At 50.5% G+C, this 16,651-nt stretch overlaps 1 protein-coding gene across 1 annotated transcript in view; it reads left to right on the forward strand.

The window, feature by feature from the left end:
• The window catches only part of ITGB5 (integrin subunit beta 5), a 51,661-nt gene that overhangs the window by 32,424 nt on the left and 2,586 nt on the right, over window positions 1–16,651 (forward strand). The window contains exons 9-10 of the mRNA XM_035896310.1: window positions 12,537–12,759; window positions 13,467–13,570. Of these exons, the coding sequence (XP_035752203.1) occupies window positions 12,537–12,759; window positions 13,467–13,570 (327 nt within the window). The remainder of the gene's footprint in view (window positions 1–12,536; window positions 12,760–13,466; window positions 13,571–16,651) is intronic.

A 16,651-nucleotide genomic window follows, 5' to 3' on the forward strand; every position in this document is an offset into this window, starting at 1 on the left:
GGGGGGCAGGCAGTGGCTGTGTGTGTGCTCATGGGGCTGCAGGGCAGGAGAAGGTGGTTTGGGGTGAGGTGAGCCTGGAAAAATCCTCTGAACTGAAACCTTTTTCGATTAGGTTATAGGTTGTGCGAGTGTCTCTTTTCCCCACCAAAGAGTGTGGGACACGCTGTGTGGGGCACGGGGGTCCCACCGCTCTTTCGTAGCAACCAACAAACCTGGTTTCGGGCATCTTGAGGTCTCCTGCTTACAGAGCCGCTGCATAGCCCGGGGGACCTTCTGGCCAGAATAAACAGTGAGGAGATATCACTGTGGTAGCATCTCTCTTTTAAGATGTGGTCAAGAGTCACTCAGGCTACACATTTATCCCAGAGCTTCCTAAAAGCCTTTCTCCTTGCTGTGTTCCCATTCTGCCTTGGCTTTTGTCACCTGCAGAAGCTGCTCAGCCAAAGCCCTGAGATGTCTGCGTGCCTGAGAAGAAATGCATAAAACAAAAAAACAATCCCCCTGAATAAGAGGAAAAAATAAATCTCTGACTTGCTGTGTTCTGTCGCAGTGATGAACTGAGGCTGGAGCGCCCGTGCCTTGGCTGTTGGGTGGGCATCCCTTCTCCAGCTTACATCCCCCCTCCACCTGTGAAAGAAACATTTTGGCTCCAACAAGAATAGACTGCAAACATTTAATAAGAAATGAATCAAATAGGGGACCTCCACTGTCCTCTTCCTTTTTCAGGGTTAAACTGTGAAGCTGGGCATGTTTTACTTACTCTCATCACGTGGATTAGTGTAAAGAAATGTAAGGTTTGGGTCAGCTCCATTTATTCCTATTGTGTGGGTCAGCCTAAAGAAATGTAAGGTCCAGGTCATCTGGGGCAGGCAGGGCTGAGGGCTGTGATGGGGATTAACTGGAAGAGCAGTCAACTGCATTCATCTTCATCCTGCTCGGACCGATGCTGCTCTCGCCTTGTGTATAAGCTCCCTGCGGATGCTGTTGGTCCTGCGTCCGATGTCATTTGTCTGCATGACAGCATCTGAGCCCCAAATCAGGAAAAACACCTCTTTTTATTTTTTTCTGAAGTGTGTTTGTATAAACCAGATCGTTCCTGATGTCAGCTGTTGATCTTCCTCCTTGACCTCCTGTGGAGCATGGGGGCTGCATGCTGTTGCAACATTTTGAGGAGGAAGAGTGTGATTGCTGAAACGGTGATTTGGAAAATGTTTCCATGGGTGGTGAAGAAACTGTGGAAGAGCCTGCTGCTGCCATCACATATGGGATGTTGGCTTTTAGGTCTCACTCTGGTGACAGAGCTGGGGTCATCCCAGGCCATTTCCCGAAAGGTTGGGTCTGGCCATACTTGGCCTGGGGGCAATGAACTGTGAGAGCAACACTTGAAACCTCTCAGCCTTTAATGGGGAATGTCATTGGGAATCTCTGCTCTTTACACAGTGTGAAGAGGATGAGAAACCACAGGAGCGCGTATGGGACGTGCTCACCTGCTTGCATCCTGCCCTGTGCCAGGGTGGCACCTTCTGCGCTGGGAAGCAGGGACACCCAGCCCCGGGCTCCCAGATAATTTAAAGGGTGGAGAGAGACTCCCCAGGAGCTGTGCAAGCGGCTGGCTGGCGTTAGCATCCCTCTTTAGTGGTTGAATCTTCCTTACAAGCAAGGGGTTCCTGAGCATCAACCACTATTATTTTGGAGGGCTGTGTCGAGGCAGGGAAATGGGGGCACTCGTGCCTCGTCAGTGTGTTACTGCTGACCACTGATACCCACCACCGCCTGTTAGTGGGCTGCTTGTTACCTGGAACAGAGAAGCCAGGGAGGATTTTTATCTAAAACACACCCTCTACCAGTGCAGGTTTTCTGGGTCGCGTGGATGGGCTTTGGCTCAGGCACAAGCTCACTCCTCCTGGCAGCCCAAAGTCAAGGAGGTGGACACCCCGTAAACCACCACCTTTGAAGGGACCTGTCCTTAATGCTGTCTTGCTGGCATCTGTGCAGCCAACCTCTCACTCCTGACAGCTCCTTTGCTCTTTGCAGGTCTCTCTGCCTCAGGCTACCAAATTCAGCAGTGTCCCCCATGTGGTTTTGGGTATGCTCATCTCCAGGAGCCGTGGCTCACAGCCCCGGTGCAGAGAGGGGCTGAGAGCCAGGTGGGAGGTGTTTGCATCCCAGTTTTCATCTTCACAAAGCCTCTATTTCCCTGGCACATGAATCCTCGGTGGCCTTTTAGAGGAGCATGGGGGTGACTCAATGCATGTGTTTCCTCACACCTCCAGTCCTGGGAGGTTCCTGAAACCTCCCTGATGCTTCACCCCAGAGCATCATTTCCACCCTTCCCCAGTCCCTCTCTTTTGCTTCCTCTCCAAATTTATTTTTTCCTCTTTAACTTGGTTTCTGTTCTCTTTTCAATTTAATCCCGAGGCATGTGCTTCTCTCTTCCAACAGCGTGCACCTCCCTGTCCTGCTCTGTGCCCATTCAAAAGGCTGAAGATCCCAAGGGGTTCAAATAGCCACTGGGCTGGGGCAAACGGCTTGAGGTGACCCTTGCCCGCCAGCCGTGACCTATGCTTATAGCTGCAGTGTGTAGAAACGCTCGGTTCCCAGCTCCGATTGCTCTGCTCATGACTTCCCATGTTGGCCAGTGCAGGTGCCATGGTTCATTTCAGAGGTGGCCACATTTCAGTGCAGGTAGATGGTTCTTGGCCAGAATGCTCTGTGCTTGATGTGTATGCTCCTCTGGATTTCTTTCACCATAAATAAATGCAGTATTAGGTATTACACCACCAGGCATTACTGTTATGTTGTTGCCTGTTAAATATCACTGATTATTTGGGAGTTGGACTCAATGATCCTTATGGGTCCCTTCCAACTTGAGATAATTTATGATCTTTGCATAGATTTCTCACAGGAACACAAATGATATTTCCATCCATGATTCTGCTCAGTGCTGTGTTTATTCTGCATCTTCCTTTACCCTTGCCCGCCAGCCGTGACCTGTGCTTATAGCTGCAGTGTGTAGAAACGCTCGGTTCCCAGCTCCGATTGCTCTGCTCATGACTTCCCATGTTGGCCAGTGCAGGTGCCATGGTTCATTTCAGAGGTGGCCACATTTCAGTGCAGGTAGATGGTTCTTGGCCAGAATGCTCTGTGCTTGATGTGTATGCTCCTCTGGATTTCTTTCACCATAAATAAATGCAGTATTAGGTATTACACCACCAGGCATTACTGTTATGTTGTTGCCTGTTAAATATCACTGATTATTTGGGAGTTGGACTCAATGATCCTTATGGGTCCCTTCCAACTTGAGATAATTTATGATCTTTGCATAGATTTCTCACAGGAACACAAATGATATTTCCATCCATGATTCTGCTCAGTGCTGTGTTTATTCTGCATCTTCCTTTGTGTTTCTGGCAGCAGGTATACCCCTCCTGCCCTGCCTTGCTTACGCCAAGGGTTTGTGTTGGTTGTTCACACCGAAACAGCCATTGAGTTGGACTTTTTTTCCCCAGCAGACTGAGTGCTGCTTTGCCAGAGTTTCCATTCCTGGCACGAAAGGGCAAGGCTGTCTTTTCTTACCCCTCCTTTCCCCCTGCCTTTGCCATTGCTGTCAAAGTCTTGCAGCTCTCCCCAAATCTGGCAGCAGCTCCTTGGAGGACCAAACCTCACAGAGCGCTGCTGTTCCTGCCTCTTTTCACTGGGGTTTCTCCTTGGCCTTGAGCAGACCTTTTGCAAGCATTAATGCATGCTAATGAGGCATTAAATGCCAGGGCAGAGTTAAATAATAAAGAAGTGACGTCTTCGACATGTTTATGGGAGCCAGAGCTCTGTCTGTGGGTCTCTGCTCTTAAAGTGGCACAGCGTGTGGGTCGCCTGATGGTGCCCACACATACCCGAACCCCCCGTCCTGCTGCAGCCACTGCCTCTTACGGCCAGAAACCTCCTACCTCAGAAAGCAGAATGCTCCAAAATAAAAACAAGTTGAACTTTGAAAATGCAGTGCATCGCCTACTCGCTCCCCAAAGAGAGAAGATGGTATTGGAGCAAACTCGCTTCAATGCTCTGCCTTTATGGCCAGCATACCACTGAGTTTGGCATTTGCATTTGGTCCTTCTGATGAGAGTAATTAACAGAAACATTTGGAAATGAATGCTGTATTTGGAGTTCAGAGGCAGATGAAAGCCTCAAACCAGCAGGTGAGTGAAATGTGGGGTCTCTGCATTTCTTGTTGGCATGCACTGACAACTCGTGAATTTTGCTTGGTTTGGTTTAAAATACTGAATTTCAGTAACTTACCTGAAGGGAAGTGCAGCACAGGCTGTGGGTTCGTTCTTTCTCTTCTTTTTTTTTTTTTGGGTCTTATTTTGAATGAACTTCTGACTTCTTCCAGCTTCTTTGGGGAGAGAGAAATCCATTCCAAAACCATGGACCTTTGGTGAACTTGCACCAGATTATGTGTTTGCATCCAAATACAGAACTGGGCAAGGCTCCCACAGCACTGGATTTTGCAAAGAAAGAATCTCTCTCTGCTCCAGAGCCCACTCCTCTTGATGAGGTCCAGCTGAAAGGACATTCAGCCCATTTGGGCTTCAGCAGGGTGGGAATTAGCCTGCTTTTCATTTGAAGGATGGATCTGAACCATAGAATTTGGCCCTGGTGTTCAGGAATTTGGGGTCGTGTGGCTTTATTTTGGAGCCAAGTTTTATTTTAAGAACAAATCTGGAGGCTTTTGAGTGGTAGAAGCCTGCTTGGGCACCAGAAGAGGGGAGCGTGGGGAGACGAAGCTCATCCTTCCTGGAGGCACCATGCGTCAGTGGAAGGGTTGCAGTACTATAGCTTTTCTCAAGCCCTCTATCTGCATTTCATCTAACTGTGTGCTCACCATATGTCTCCTTGTGTTTTTAAATCTTCCTTCAAGGTGACAAAAGCTGAAGGCTAAATGTAGGGTTGTGTAAGCAGACCTGGGCAAAGAGATGGGCCAAGAAGTATGTAAGTGGGGGAGAAGGTCCTGGTTCTGGACCCATGGGTGTTGGTGGTAGCTGGGCAGGGTTGGGAGAGCCGATTGAAAATGGGTCTTTGCCAAGTGGTCTCATTTGTCAGGCTTTTTGGGGTGAAAGGAAGCAAGATGTGGGGAGCTGCAGTGAGTGGGTTTTGTGCACTGGAAGAGCAGATCTCGTCTGTTAGGGGGTTACAGATGAAATTCCTTAACGACGCGCCTGCAGGGCTGTAGAGTTGGCTGGAGCAGGGAGCACCAAGGTGGTAGAGGCCTCGGTGTGTCCCATGGGAGACCCAATAAACCCATGCGTCGGAGGGGATGGAGGTCAGTGGAAAAGGACAGTGGCACAGAGTCCTTTGAGTTAGAGGACTGGAGGGAAATGTGGGAGGGGGAAAAACCAGGATTCCACAGACACATACATGCCTCCCTATCTGGCTTAAGGAATAATAAGAATTATTAGCAGTTTCTGCAGCACCTTCCATATCAGGTGCTTAAGTGGTGATGAAGCCAAGGATGAGCATGTGCCCAGTTTGGCGGGATGGTATTTGGACCCATGGCTTGAAGGGAAGCAGTGCACCCATGCCGATTGCCCCCGTTCAGGGTGAAGCACTGCGTCTCTGGGGGGGTCTGGTAGCAGCCCTTGCCCCGTATCACTCCCTGCATCAGTAGCAGAGTAGGCAGCAGGACCTAAAATCTCCAATTCCCAGCCCTGGGTCTCCATCCAAAAGACCATGTGCGGCAGGCTCAGCTGAGGTGCTAACGTAAGCAAAAGTCGAGAGATTTGTGGAGTGCTGAGTTTACTTTAAAAAAAAGGAAAGGAAGGCTTTATTTTAAGAAATGCAGCTTTAGATCTCCTTCAGGAAATGACTTCTTGCTGCCCATTTTGGCTTTCTGGTGGATCATCAGCCGTATCTCGTGATTGAGTTTCAGCTCCGCTTCAGTAGCGGACAGAAGGAAAATGAGGAAAGGCTGGCCAAGGCTGCCGCAGGAAATCCGCCTGCCCCAGATCACTTTCAGCTGCCTTCATGAGACAGCAGTTTCCAAAGCCCTGTTTTCCCTGCCCAGCTCTCATTTAACCCAGAAGTTCCCAAGTGAGTGAGAAATCAGGGGGCTGAGGGTTTTTTTTTTTTAATGGTAGGGCTGCAATGTATGGGATGCTGGCACTAATGTGGAGCTGGTGATGGGGTTTGTGGTACCCAAGGCTGAATTAGCAGCTCCAGCATGTATTTGTTCCTCTATATTTGGTTTCATTAGACTATATCTCTGGTGCTATTTTTGATGACTGGTGAGTTCAGCCAGTGCTAGGATCAAAATAAAGGCTTATTTAAAGCCTTGTTGATTCTTGGCCAAACCCGTATGCTTCAAGATATAAATATCCATTGAAATTAATGCACTGGGAAGATGGACAGATCCATGGTGTCTGGTGTAGATAACATATGGAAAAGCACTATTTGCTTATTACTAGCCTCTTAGTGTTTGTTTTGTTGTTTCGGTATTGCGGTGTGGATAAATGAGTGTGGGCAAGCTTTCTTCTGGTGTGATTGGAGACAGTCGGTGGATGCGTTTCAGTTTACACAGGAACCTCGGACCCTTGGCGTTTGTCTGTCTGTGTTTATATAGAAACCTTCTTTTCACAAGGAGCTTGTTGTGCTCCGTAGGCTCGAGGAGTTGGGGATGCTCCTGCCAGCCTGGCACCCCTTTTTTCCCCGCCAGACCAGTGTGACCAGGGGAATTGATCCTGAGCCCATCCCCACTATTTAAGATTTCCCAAGCTCTCCCTGGCTTCCTAATGGTGCCGACTATCTGGCAGCAGGACGGTGCTGCGAACCCGAGCTGGGCGGCAGGCTGGCTGCCTTGGCCTGGCCTGGCTTCTTGACATGCAGCACCGGCTGCTTTGAGTCATGGAAAATGATTTGTGGGGAAGTTGATGATTTATTTGCCTAAGCAGGCACTGTGTCTTACCATAGCCCTTTCCCAAATGGAAAGGTCTACGTTTTCCAAGTGTTCCAAGCCTCTTCCGCTGCCCTTCCTCCTCCCACTCAAAATGTGCTGTTCCCAGAGGCTTTCCTGCAGAAGCCAGATGCTTTTGCTGGGAGATTGGCTGGTTTGGTACAAACCCAATGCTCAAGCAGTGCCCTGTGTCGGTAGGGTTTGAGTGCTGCGTCTTTCATAAGCAGATGGGTTTGGTGCCTTCACCCCTAGGGAGCACGAACATGTGGCTTCTGCATTGGGGCTCTCCGGGTGATGGGCGCAGCAGCCAGGGCTCGTTAAAAGGATGGCACCGGGGAATCTGGAAATTGCTTGCCATGACTTATTTCTCTTAATTGGTTTTCCTGTGGGGTTTTTGTGTTTGTTTTTTTTTTTTTTTTTTCAAACTAGCTGTTCAAGTAACCAAAAATGACAAAAGTACAGGATTTTGGAAGTCCTAACCCAGAGCCTGGATGTGAGCATGGAGTCACAAAAGTAAGTGGACTGATTTAATGGGAACAAAATGCAGTGTGACTTTTTCCTCTTGAGTGCTCAAAACCCAAGAAACTGGCTTAAAAGTCATGAGGATCTTTTTTTCTTGTACGGTAGGCACATCAACTTGATTTGCTAGGTGGGAAAAAAAGGAGTGCTGGAGGGGCTTGTTTTCAAACAGAGCTTTTAGTGCGCAGAGTTTCAGACCTCTTGGTGCAGCAGCGGTCGGTGCAGTTCCTACAAGGCAAACTCTGTTACGGCAGAAGGCGGACAGGCCGTCCTGCCAAGCACTCGGCCACCACGGGGTCCCACTTTGCAGCCTGCTGTCGGGAAGCCCGGGATGAAATCAAGGTCAGAGGCTGGAAGTTTCTGCCAGAAACTTCCTATTGTGATTTCTCCTTGCCGGCAACAACCCCACTCGGGGACCGGAGCTGCGGCACACCACGCTGGTGTTGGGCTGCCAAGCCGGGTTTGTGCGGTGCTGGGGTGAGGGCAGAGGGAGCTTGGTCTGCAGCTGTCATCCCGGCGGGCAGCTGGCAGGGGGCAGGCAGAGGCGGCTGGGGGGAAACCACGATGGCTGGATGTGCTGCCAAAACCCGCCTGAGTGACAGTGAGACATGCAGCGCAGATGCGGCATGGCAGTGGGATGGGGATGTGTTTCGGGGTGGGGAGAGAGACAGGGGGATCATCTGGGCTGCAGGTCTCAGTCCACCTCAGTGTCCTCCTTGGGAAGAGGTTGCCTCTAAGCAGTGGTGCGCCCTGTGGCTGCCACCCCACCAGAGCCCAGACTCGTCCAAACTTAGTCTGGGGACTGCTCTGCCCCACCAGAAATGTTGCTTTCCTCTGCTACAGCCTCCCAGTGTGCTTCTGCAGCCTCCCTGACATGTGTTTCGTGTTAGCCCCCCCAACAATCAAGAGCTGGCTGGGAAGTATGTTATCAAATTCAGAGGGAGCATTTCATTTCCCAATTAGATCTGGATCTTTTAAACATCTAAGCTCGCCTCATTTCAAGCATGAGAACAGAAGAAAACATCTCTTGTTATGTTTGGAGAACATAATTAATGTCTTTTGGCTTCACTAACCAGCTTTAATAGAGAACACGCAAACTCAAAGGGTTCAAGGGGGTTAAATTCCAGGGTAATGTCCTGCACCTTCGGAATTCTGCTGGTGCAGAGGTGTCTTGAAACACACCCTCCTCAAGGACGCATTTTCATCTTGGAAATGAAACTGGGAAGTGAAACTAAGTTCATCACCAGCGGAGCGGTAGAAGGCTTCCCGCCCGCATGATCTTGCATGGCGTAGAGACTGCTTAACCACATCAGGTTTGCGTGCGACCATGGGATAGCTGAGACTGGAAATATGCAGCACATTTTGCTGTGAAATACGAGTACCGGGTAATGCTCTGCATGGTGCAAGCCGCAGCTCTGGGTCCCTGTCACCAAAAGACTCGCTGTGACCAGCCTGCCACATTGCCTCGGGGCTCCTCTCAGGTTTTGTCCTGAGCAAGAGGATGGAGTGGATTCCCATCTCCAGTGCTCCAGGTGGACACTGAGAAGCGGGATGACTCTTGTCATGCCTGTATGAGAAATAAAAGTATCCCACTCACCACGTTTCTCCAGTCTTCAGGCTGTGTGGGAGATGAAAGGAGAGCACCAGAAGTGGAGCTCATGGTGCTTGCAGGAGCGGCCACTCTTTGCCGTTAAAGGTCAACATGGAAATTCCCACTCTTGGCACGTTCCCTGTGGTGAGCTTCAGCCAGTGACTTCTTGCATGTTGAGCCAGTGTGGCCAAGGCAGAAAACACATTTCAACATGTTTTTAAATTCTAAGCTCACAGCCCACACTTAGTCACCCTCGTATATAAGGGCTTTTTCTTCATCCCCTTCAGTAAACGAAACCGTTTGCTTTAAGATGCTGTTTCTTAAATTTTCCAGTTGCAGTGGTTTAATGGGATGCGTTATTTGGAAATGGCTGTTTCCCTTCCCCGGGACAGTCATTCCAGGCTCCATTCCCAGCCTGCCAGGGGCTGGAAGGGACATGCAGGCTTTCTAGCCTCCTGTACTGACCTGGCACTGACAGCTTTAAGAACTGAACCATTTCATGAGCAATAACACTTCCAGAGATGGATTTCCAATGGATTCATGTCTTGTGCTGGGCTCTGTGGTGTCCAAGGGGGACTGAGCTAAGGCTGATGATGCAGGGGCTCTGCCTCTCTGCCCAAGAGCAGGAGGGTGGCTCCCTCCCGGGTCGGGACCATGAGATGGTGTCAATGCAATCGGCTTGCGTCTCTTGACCCTTACAGCTCAAAGTCAAGCATGAGCACATTTACTAAATGCCATATACACAGCTGCTTTGGATTCCTTGAAATAGTGTCCGTTTAAGAAAGCTGTGATTTATAGCTAGTTTGGACACATGCATTGCCATGGAGGCACCAAACCTGCTGTGTGCAAGAGCCTGAATTACTTGTGACTAAAAGCCAGCCACCCCATTCAGTTCGCTTGTGAAGCAGAGGGCGCAGGGGGTCCCTGCTCTGCACCTGCAGCCCGAGCATCAGCGGTGGTGGATGTAGCTGTGTCAGCGGGCTCAAAACTGGAGCTTTGTAGGGAACGGGCAAACCAAACGTGCCTGTACGGATGTGTCTGGGGAAAGGGCAGGGCTGTCGTCGTGAAGGCAAACAGAGCAAGGATTTTTAATTTCCATCAGATGTAGGCAGGGAAGGAGGTCAGCTCTAGAGATCTTGTAAACATAACCTCCTCTGTCTAGTAATGTTTGAGTTTGCAGGCTGGATCCAAAGCAAACGGAGGGGAGTGCAGACAAGGCTGTAGGAGGGCAGCTTGGGATGTGCTGGGACATATGAGATGCCTTGTAAAACAGAAGGTGTTCCCATGACTTTTGGCAAGGGATAAAGCCTGAAAATCCACAGCCTCTCTGGTAATCTTGGAGCGATGGGAGAGGCGGGGAGATCGGTGGGTTTGTGCCGATGAAAGGAGTGTGTATATAATTTATCTTGTCCGAGGCACTTGAGGCTGTTTCCAGTGGGAAAGCTGAGCTGTAATTAGGTTTCTGATGAGCCTTGTATACAAACCCTTCAGCTCTATAATCTAGGCCTTCAAAGGCATCCCTTCTCCTAGGGACTGGCCAAGGAGGAATTCGGGCAGTATTTCCAGTGAGATGATGGGTGCCTTTCTGAAATCAGATGCTCAGCAGCCAGCCACTCCGCTGGCCGTCAGTGAAAGCCTTGGAGCCTGCTGACTTTCTCAGCCTGTCGCTAAACCCCGTAGTTGCAAGGGGATGCTTCAGTAGAGGCAAACCCATAGTGGATCAGTTTCTTCATCCGTCTCTGTTGTGAGCTGCCCCCAGCTACTCCCTGGGGGAGGTTCAGCTGGTCCCAGCAGCCTTCATGGTACTGACTGGGACGTAGAGGTCTGCCTTGGATACTGGAGATGGTGCTTGTTGATTTAATATTTTTTTTAAGTTTTAAGGTTTTTGGGGGTACTTCTTAAGTAAAGCTGTTACGAAAGCAGGGTAGGAAAGACCTTACGAAATGGTTGACCTGCTAGGCTTTTTGCTGCTAAACCCTGAGTTCAAAACCAGCAAGGAAGCCCTGCTCCATTCCCATCTTCATTTCTCTCGATGTGGACATAGAAAGAAGAGATTAATTTGTTCAAAACACCAGCCAGCCCAGTAAACATAGAACCCCTCACAGGACCCCCCTCTTTTACACCATTTTGAGGGCCCAGCAGTAATGCTGATCTCCAGAGCTTAGGGTCCACAGTGGGCAGGGAAGCGTGGAGGAGGAGAAAACTTCTTGCTGAGTGGTGTGGCCTGGAGACGCCTAGGCTGGATGCGTGGCTTGGGCCCCCCCTTTACTGGCACAGCAGCTCTGCTAGCAAAATCTGATGCTGTAACAAGACCAAGCAGAAAACTGCCCGCAGTCTGGCTGTGCTGCCTCCTCTCTGGCTCATGTGGTGAGCAGCCAAATCGCATCCACGCTGCCACATCCTCTGATGCCCTGAAGTATTTGTCTGCCCAGTGCTGTGCCTCTGAGGCAGACACATCTGCTTCGAGAAGCAGCATTTCCAAAGCTGCTGCCAGAGACCCTTTGTTAGCCTGAACATTTTTGCTACTCCACTAGCAGTAGAAATCATGGTACTAAACTGGATGTAACCCTCCTAGCTTAGCTGGAGCCTTCAGGTGGGCACACAAGTGAAGCCGAGTGATGCTTAGGGGACGTCGGGGACTGAGTGACAGAGATGCTGCTCGCCTTCTGCGAAGGTGGGAGGTGGAGCGCTCTGCAAAGCCCAGTTAGACCATGCTGGGCACCAGGAGGCAGAGGTGGGGAATATTCACTCTGCGGGTAAGAAATGATGATGGCAACACCCTGCTGAAATGTGCTCTCAGGTGTCAACATTTGCTTGGTGGTGTCAAGCACTGAATGGGGGCAAACCAGGAGGGTGCAGAAGGGCACCCTAAAAAGAGAGGGATACTTGGGAACCCTCATCCGGAGAGGGGAAAATAAGAGAGTAACAAGTTTGACGCCTGGCCAGAGCATGCAACCTCTGCCAGCTAATCCTCTTTGAGCTCCGCAGTAGTGGGTGGTTGTTCCTCGCGTGGACCTGCTCGCTTTGCTGCCCTCCACCCACAGCAGGATGACAGTGCTACACTGAGCGGGGGTCCCAGGGGGGCTTGGGGTGGAAGTCACCTCCCCCAGCTGCAGGCTGTGTTTGCTCGAAGGGAGCTACCCTGTTCTCCCCATAGTCACCATCACTGCTGGTACTGCCCAAGGGCAGTTTGTGCCCCTGTCCTGGCCACCTGGTCCCACCTAGGAAGGGAAAGATGCCTATTTGTCATGAGTGACCACAGAGGGAAGCTGGAGGAGCTGCGAGTAGGTATTTTTTGCTGCTGAATGTAGATAATAATTAGATATCTAGGTGTTTCCCATCGTCAGCTGTTTGATGCTCTGCCAAGTAAGGTCTCTGGCAGCTTTTCCTGCTGGGCTGCTGGTCCCTCCTGTGCAGGGGCAGCTGCAGCACCCGGTGCTGGTCCAGGATCTGCTGACACCTCCTCCCCGCTCTTGCCTTCAGGCCACGGAGAGTGTCACTGCGGAGAGTGCAAGTGCCACGCCGACTACATTGGGGACAACTGCAACTGCTCCACCAAGACGGACGGCTGCATCTCCAGCGACGGGCAGATGTGCAGCGGCAGGGGCACCTGCGTCTGTGGGAAGTGTCAGTGCACTGAGCCGGGGGCTTTTGGAGAGACGTGTGAGAAGTGTCCCACCTGCCCGGGCGTCTGTAGCACTAAAAGGTACTCATGGCAGGGGTCGGGAGGGACTTCTCACTGGTGGCAGCTCTTTGGTTCCTGGGAGACTTTTCAGCTAAGGAATTACTCCCAGCTCGTTCATCAGGGTAGGTTAGCCCTAGGCAAGCCTGCTGCCGCTCAGAGCCCATGCTAAGCAACTTGAGATTATCCCAGGCAGAGAAGCAACAAGTGGTGCTGCCCGAGTCCTCATGGAGGTTCACGTCCCCATTCATTTCCAGCGCTGTCCCACTCTGGAGGAAAGGATGGCAATCCCAGTTTTGCTGCACCCTGAACTGTAAACATCTGGGCCCAGTGAGCTGCAAGCTGCAGAGGAGGGGAGGAGGGGGTGACTGCCTGCCTCCCAATGATGGAGGTGGCCAGGGCATCAGCCTCAGACTGGCACAGAGCAGCAGTGCAGTCTGCCTTGATCTCAGGCAGGATGGATTTTGTAGTAGCTGACGTGCAGCTCCTGACATCCAAGGGGCAAACAGACCCCAAACCTGCCAGCTGTTTTGCATCTTCATTGAATCCACCCCTAGAATAAATCCATCCTTCAGATGGAGATGCTTGGCCCTGAAGTTGCTCTTTCCTTGTGGTGCGGGTGTGCAGCCTCCAGACCAACACCCGGGGAGCCCCTGGCCAAGAGGTGAATCTCTGTGTCCATGCAGTTTCTGATGGGTGCTTAATCTTCCCCTCCACGTGTCTTTCTGCAGGGACTGCATTGAATGCAAGCTGTTTAACTCAGGAAGACTGGCTGATAACCAAACCTGCCAAAAGCACTGCAAGGACGAGATCATCACCACTGTGGATGTTCTCGGTAAGTAGGCAGCAGCAGGACTGCAGATGGTGGGAGCCAGCAACTCTAGCGTTGAACTCCTCTTAACGAGACTGAGGTATATCTGTAAAGAAATCCTCAGGAAACACCTGGTATTTAGAAATGTATGTGTGTATGTATTATGTATATGTCTATATAGTATGTGTGACCCTCTCTCCAGGCTGTAATCAATATTGCAGTAAAAAACCCTTTGATTTTAAATAAGATCTTACCATGTCTAACCACTACTGCCAGTCCAAGGAGCAAAGAGAGTGGGATGAGATCAGATGAGATGGAAGATTAGCTGAGCCGTGAGAGAGTGCGAAAGGACAAAGTGTCACCCCAAAATTCTCTAATCTTCTGAGAATTAATCTTGGAAGAAGTGAGCTCGTAAGAGAAAGCAAAGCTGGTTTGGAGACAGTGAGTTCTGCTTTGGTGGAACGACTGCTAAAAGTCCCCCTGGCAAGCTCCTCTCCTGCCCTTTGTGTCCTCTTCTAGAGGGCACCCCACATGTGCATCTCTCAGAAGATGACTTTCTCCCCCTTCTTTTCAAGCTCCATTCTGGGAGTCCCTGGTTGCTCTTTAGGGGAGTAGAGGGGATCCAATGTGTGACAACTTTAGTTGCAATCCTGACGCTGGCCTTAGCAATACCCCTCAGAGGGAGGGATGGAGATCAAGCAGGGATAAGTTATTGTCCCTGTCTGACATTTCCTCCTCTTCCCATAGTTTATAGAGGTAGGAATGCTCTGCCTTGCTTGCCTTTTCTCTCCCTTCCTCCCAAGCTGCCTGCAGGCCATGTTTTTCCCATTCACTCCTCTCATTTCCAATGTCTAGCTTTTAAATTACGACCAATGGGGTTTCCTACTTTTCCCTTTGGGAGACTTGCTCTCGTTCTCTCCATCCTCCCTGCAGTTTACCAGGGAGTGCACCTACACCAGCACACTGCGAGAGGTTACAAGGCACTTCCAAACTACACGTAGCTCCTTTCTGATGCCTGGCTGGCCTGCATTTCTTAGGAGCCAGCAAATACTGGGGGATTGAAACTGTACTCCCCTGCCTGGGTGTTGTACCATGCCAAAGCCAGCTTTTGTGCTGACTGCACCCTGGGAGGCTCGGCTCAGCTGTGGCTTGCCAACCCTCCACGTGGCTTTCAGAGAAAAACACAGCCAAATTTCTGTTTTAAGACATTTTTGGGAATTACACTTATTCTTCTCTTGAACTACTGCAGTCAGATTGCAAGTGGTGCTGAGCTCTTGGGAGTTCGGGGCACTCTGCAGCTTGGAGATCTGGGCTGCTAGAGAGAGAAGTAAAGCAAAATATTCCTAGAGAAAGTGCTTGGGGACTACAGACTTCTTCACAGGCAGACTCAGCCAAATCCTGGTCTTCAAGCACTTTTGTGTTATGTAGCATATGTTAAAAGTCCCTGCTGAGAGGCTGAATGCTGGCATTTGTCACAGAAGACATAGGTCTGCATTGTCCTCGCAGTGGACGATGGGACTTTCTTAAATATCGAGTTGCAATGAACACACCCTGGAAGATCCCAAGTGCCTTTTTTGGCTCTGGGTATGAAGCAGCCAGTGCTTCAAAGGTTTGTAGACTGGGGGTATCTATCGTTGGACTCACGAGCCAGAATGATACCTTTTGGGAGGCTTATATGACTTGCATTGGACTCTGTAGGATCTCCTTTGCTTCTGCAATATTACATTTCCATTCCTGATGGTTCCAGAGGGGAGCTTTCAACACCAGAGGAGCATGACAGGTCCAGTGCTGAGCTGAACTTGCCAACAGCACACACCAGTGGACCTGAAAGCTCGACAGGGCCATAACACTTCTCTCTGTGGCCATGTGATCTCTGAAACCTAGTGGAGACCAAGAGGGGTCATTACTATTGAGAATTTAATCACTGTATCTTCAGCAGAATAGTGGTGCAAGGGTGGGATTGAAAGCAGCTGGGCCTGGAGGAACTAAGATTTGCTGCTCAACTAAGATTTGCTTCTCAAGTCAGAAGGGCATTAGTCAAGAAGCATGGGAGTTTCACTTATATTAATCTAATTAGTGCTTTGTTTTGGAACAATCAGCGCTTCTCCAGCCCTGCCTTTGATACCACTGTGTAGATAGAGCAGGTTTTCCCATCCCGGGGTAGGAACAGCTGAGGTTTGTCCACACCAGGAACCTCGTCAGGACTCACCAGAGAGGCAGCTGCATCTGGGCTCAGGGCTGTTGAAATGGAGGGTATTAATCTTTCGACTGAAAGCAGGTCAAAAGTATTGAAAGGAAAGACAAACAGGCAGGAGAGAGATAAGGGGCTGGAACAGCAGTGGTCATTGCCGTGATCATTTTTCAGCGTGACAGACAGGCACGGATACAAGTGAGGAGGAGAGCTGTGGGAAGCATTTTCCAGGTGCCTAAACCAAGGTCACATCTTTGCCAGCCAGTAGCACTGGGTGCCCAAATCCCTTCCTCTCCCTTGAAACTCCCAGCCCACGCAGGGCTACAGCAATGTGCTCCTGCAGAGCTACCTGCCGTGGCCGGAGATGCTGCCCCGGCTCCCTCCAGGCACTGTCCCTGCAGCAGGGACACCCCACCAGCTGTGGCCATGCAGGGCAGTGGCTCTGCTGAAATCACCCCTGAAGCTACAGCTGCAAACCTCAGGTGATGGCTTTGCTGAAACTTTGTAATGGCTTTTGTGAAGCAGCCTTCCTCAGGAAGCATCTTACAGCGCCCAGGCTTTGCCTGGTGCTATGGTATGTTAAACAGGCAAACACACAGCACCCGTATGGCCATGGGAATCGAGTAGTCTCATTTCTTGCAGCTCCTCCATCTCCGCATCCTCCCCTCCCACCAGCTCCTCCCTCCCCCCTCCCTCTCTCCTCCCCTCCCCATTTTCCTCTTCTATCTCACTCCTTAAAAACAAACTTCTCAACTGTTTCCAGAGCTGGAGCCGTTCGGCACAGCCGGAGCACGAGCCAGCCATGGGATGCTGCCCCTTAGGCTGAGTCTGTGCCCCTCACTTTCTCTTCAGCTTCCACTCTTCAAGAAATTTAGCAAATTAAGCAGAAAACAGCATTTATTGCCAAAGCAGAC

The sequence above is a fragment of the Egretta garzetta genome, unplaced genomic scaffold (assembly GCF_000687185.1).
Source record: "Egretta garzetta isolate BGI_Z169 unplaced genomic scaffold, ASM68718v1 scaffold326, whole genome shotgun sequence".
In the NCBI taxonomy this organism is placed as follows: Eukaryota; Metazoa; Chordata; class Aves; order Pelecaniformes; family Ardeidae; genus Egretta; species Egretta garzetta.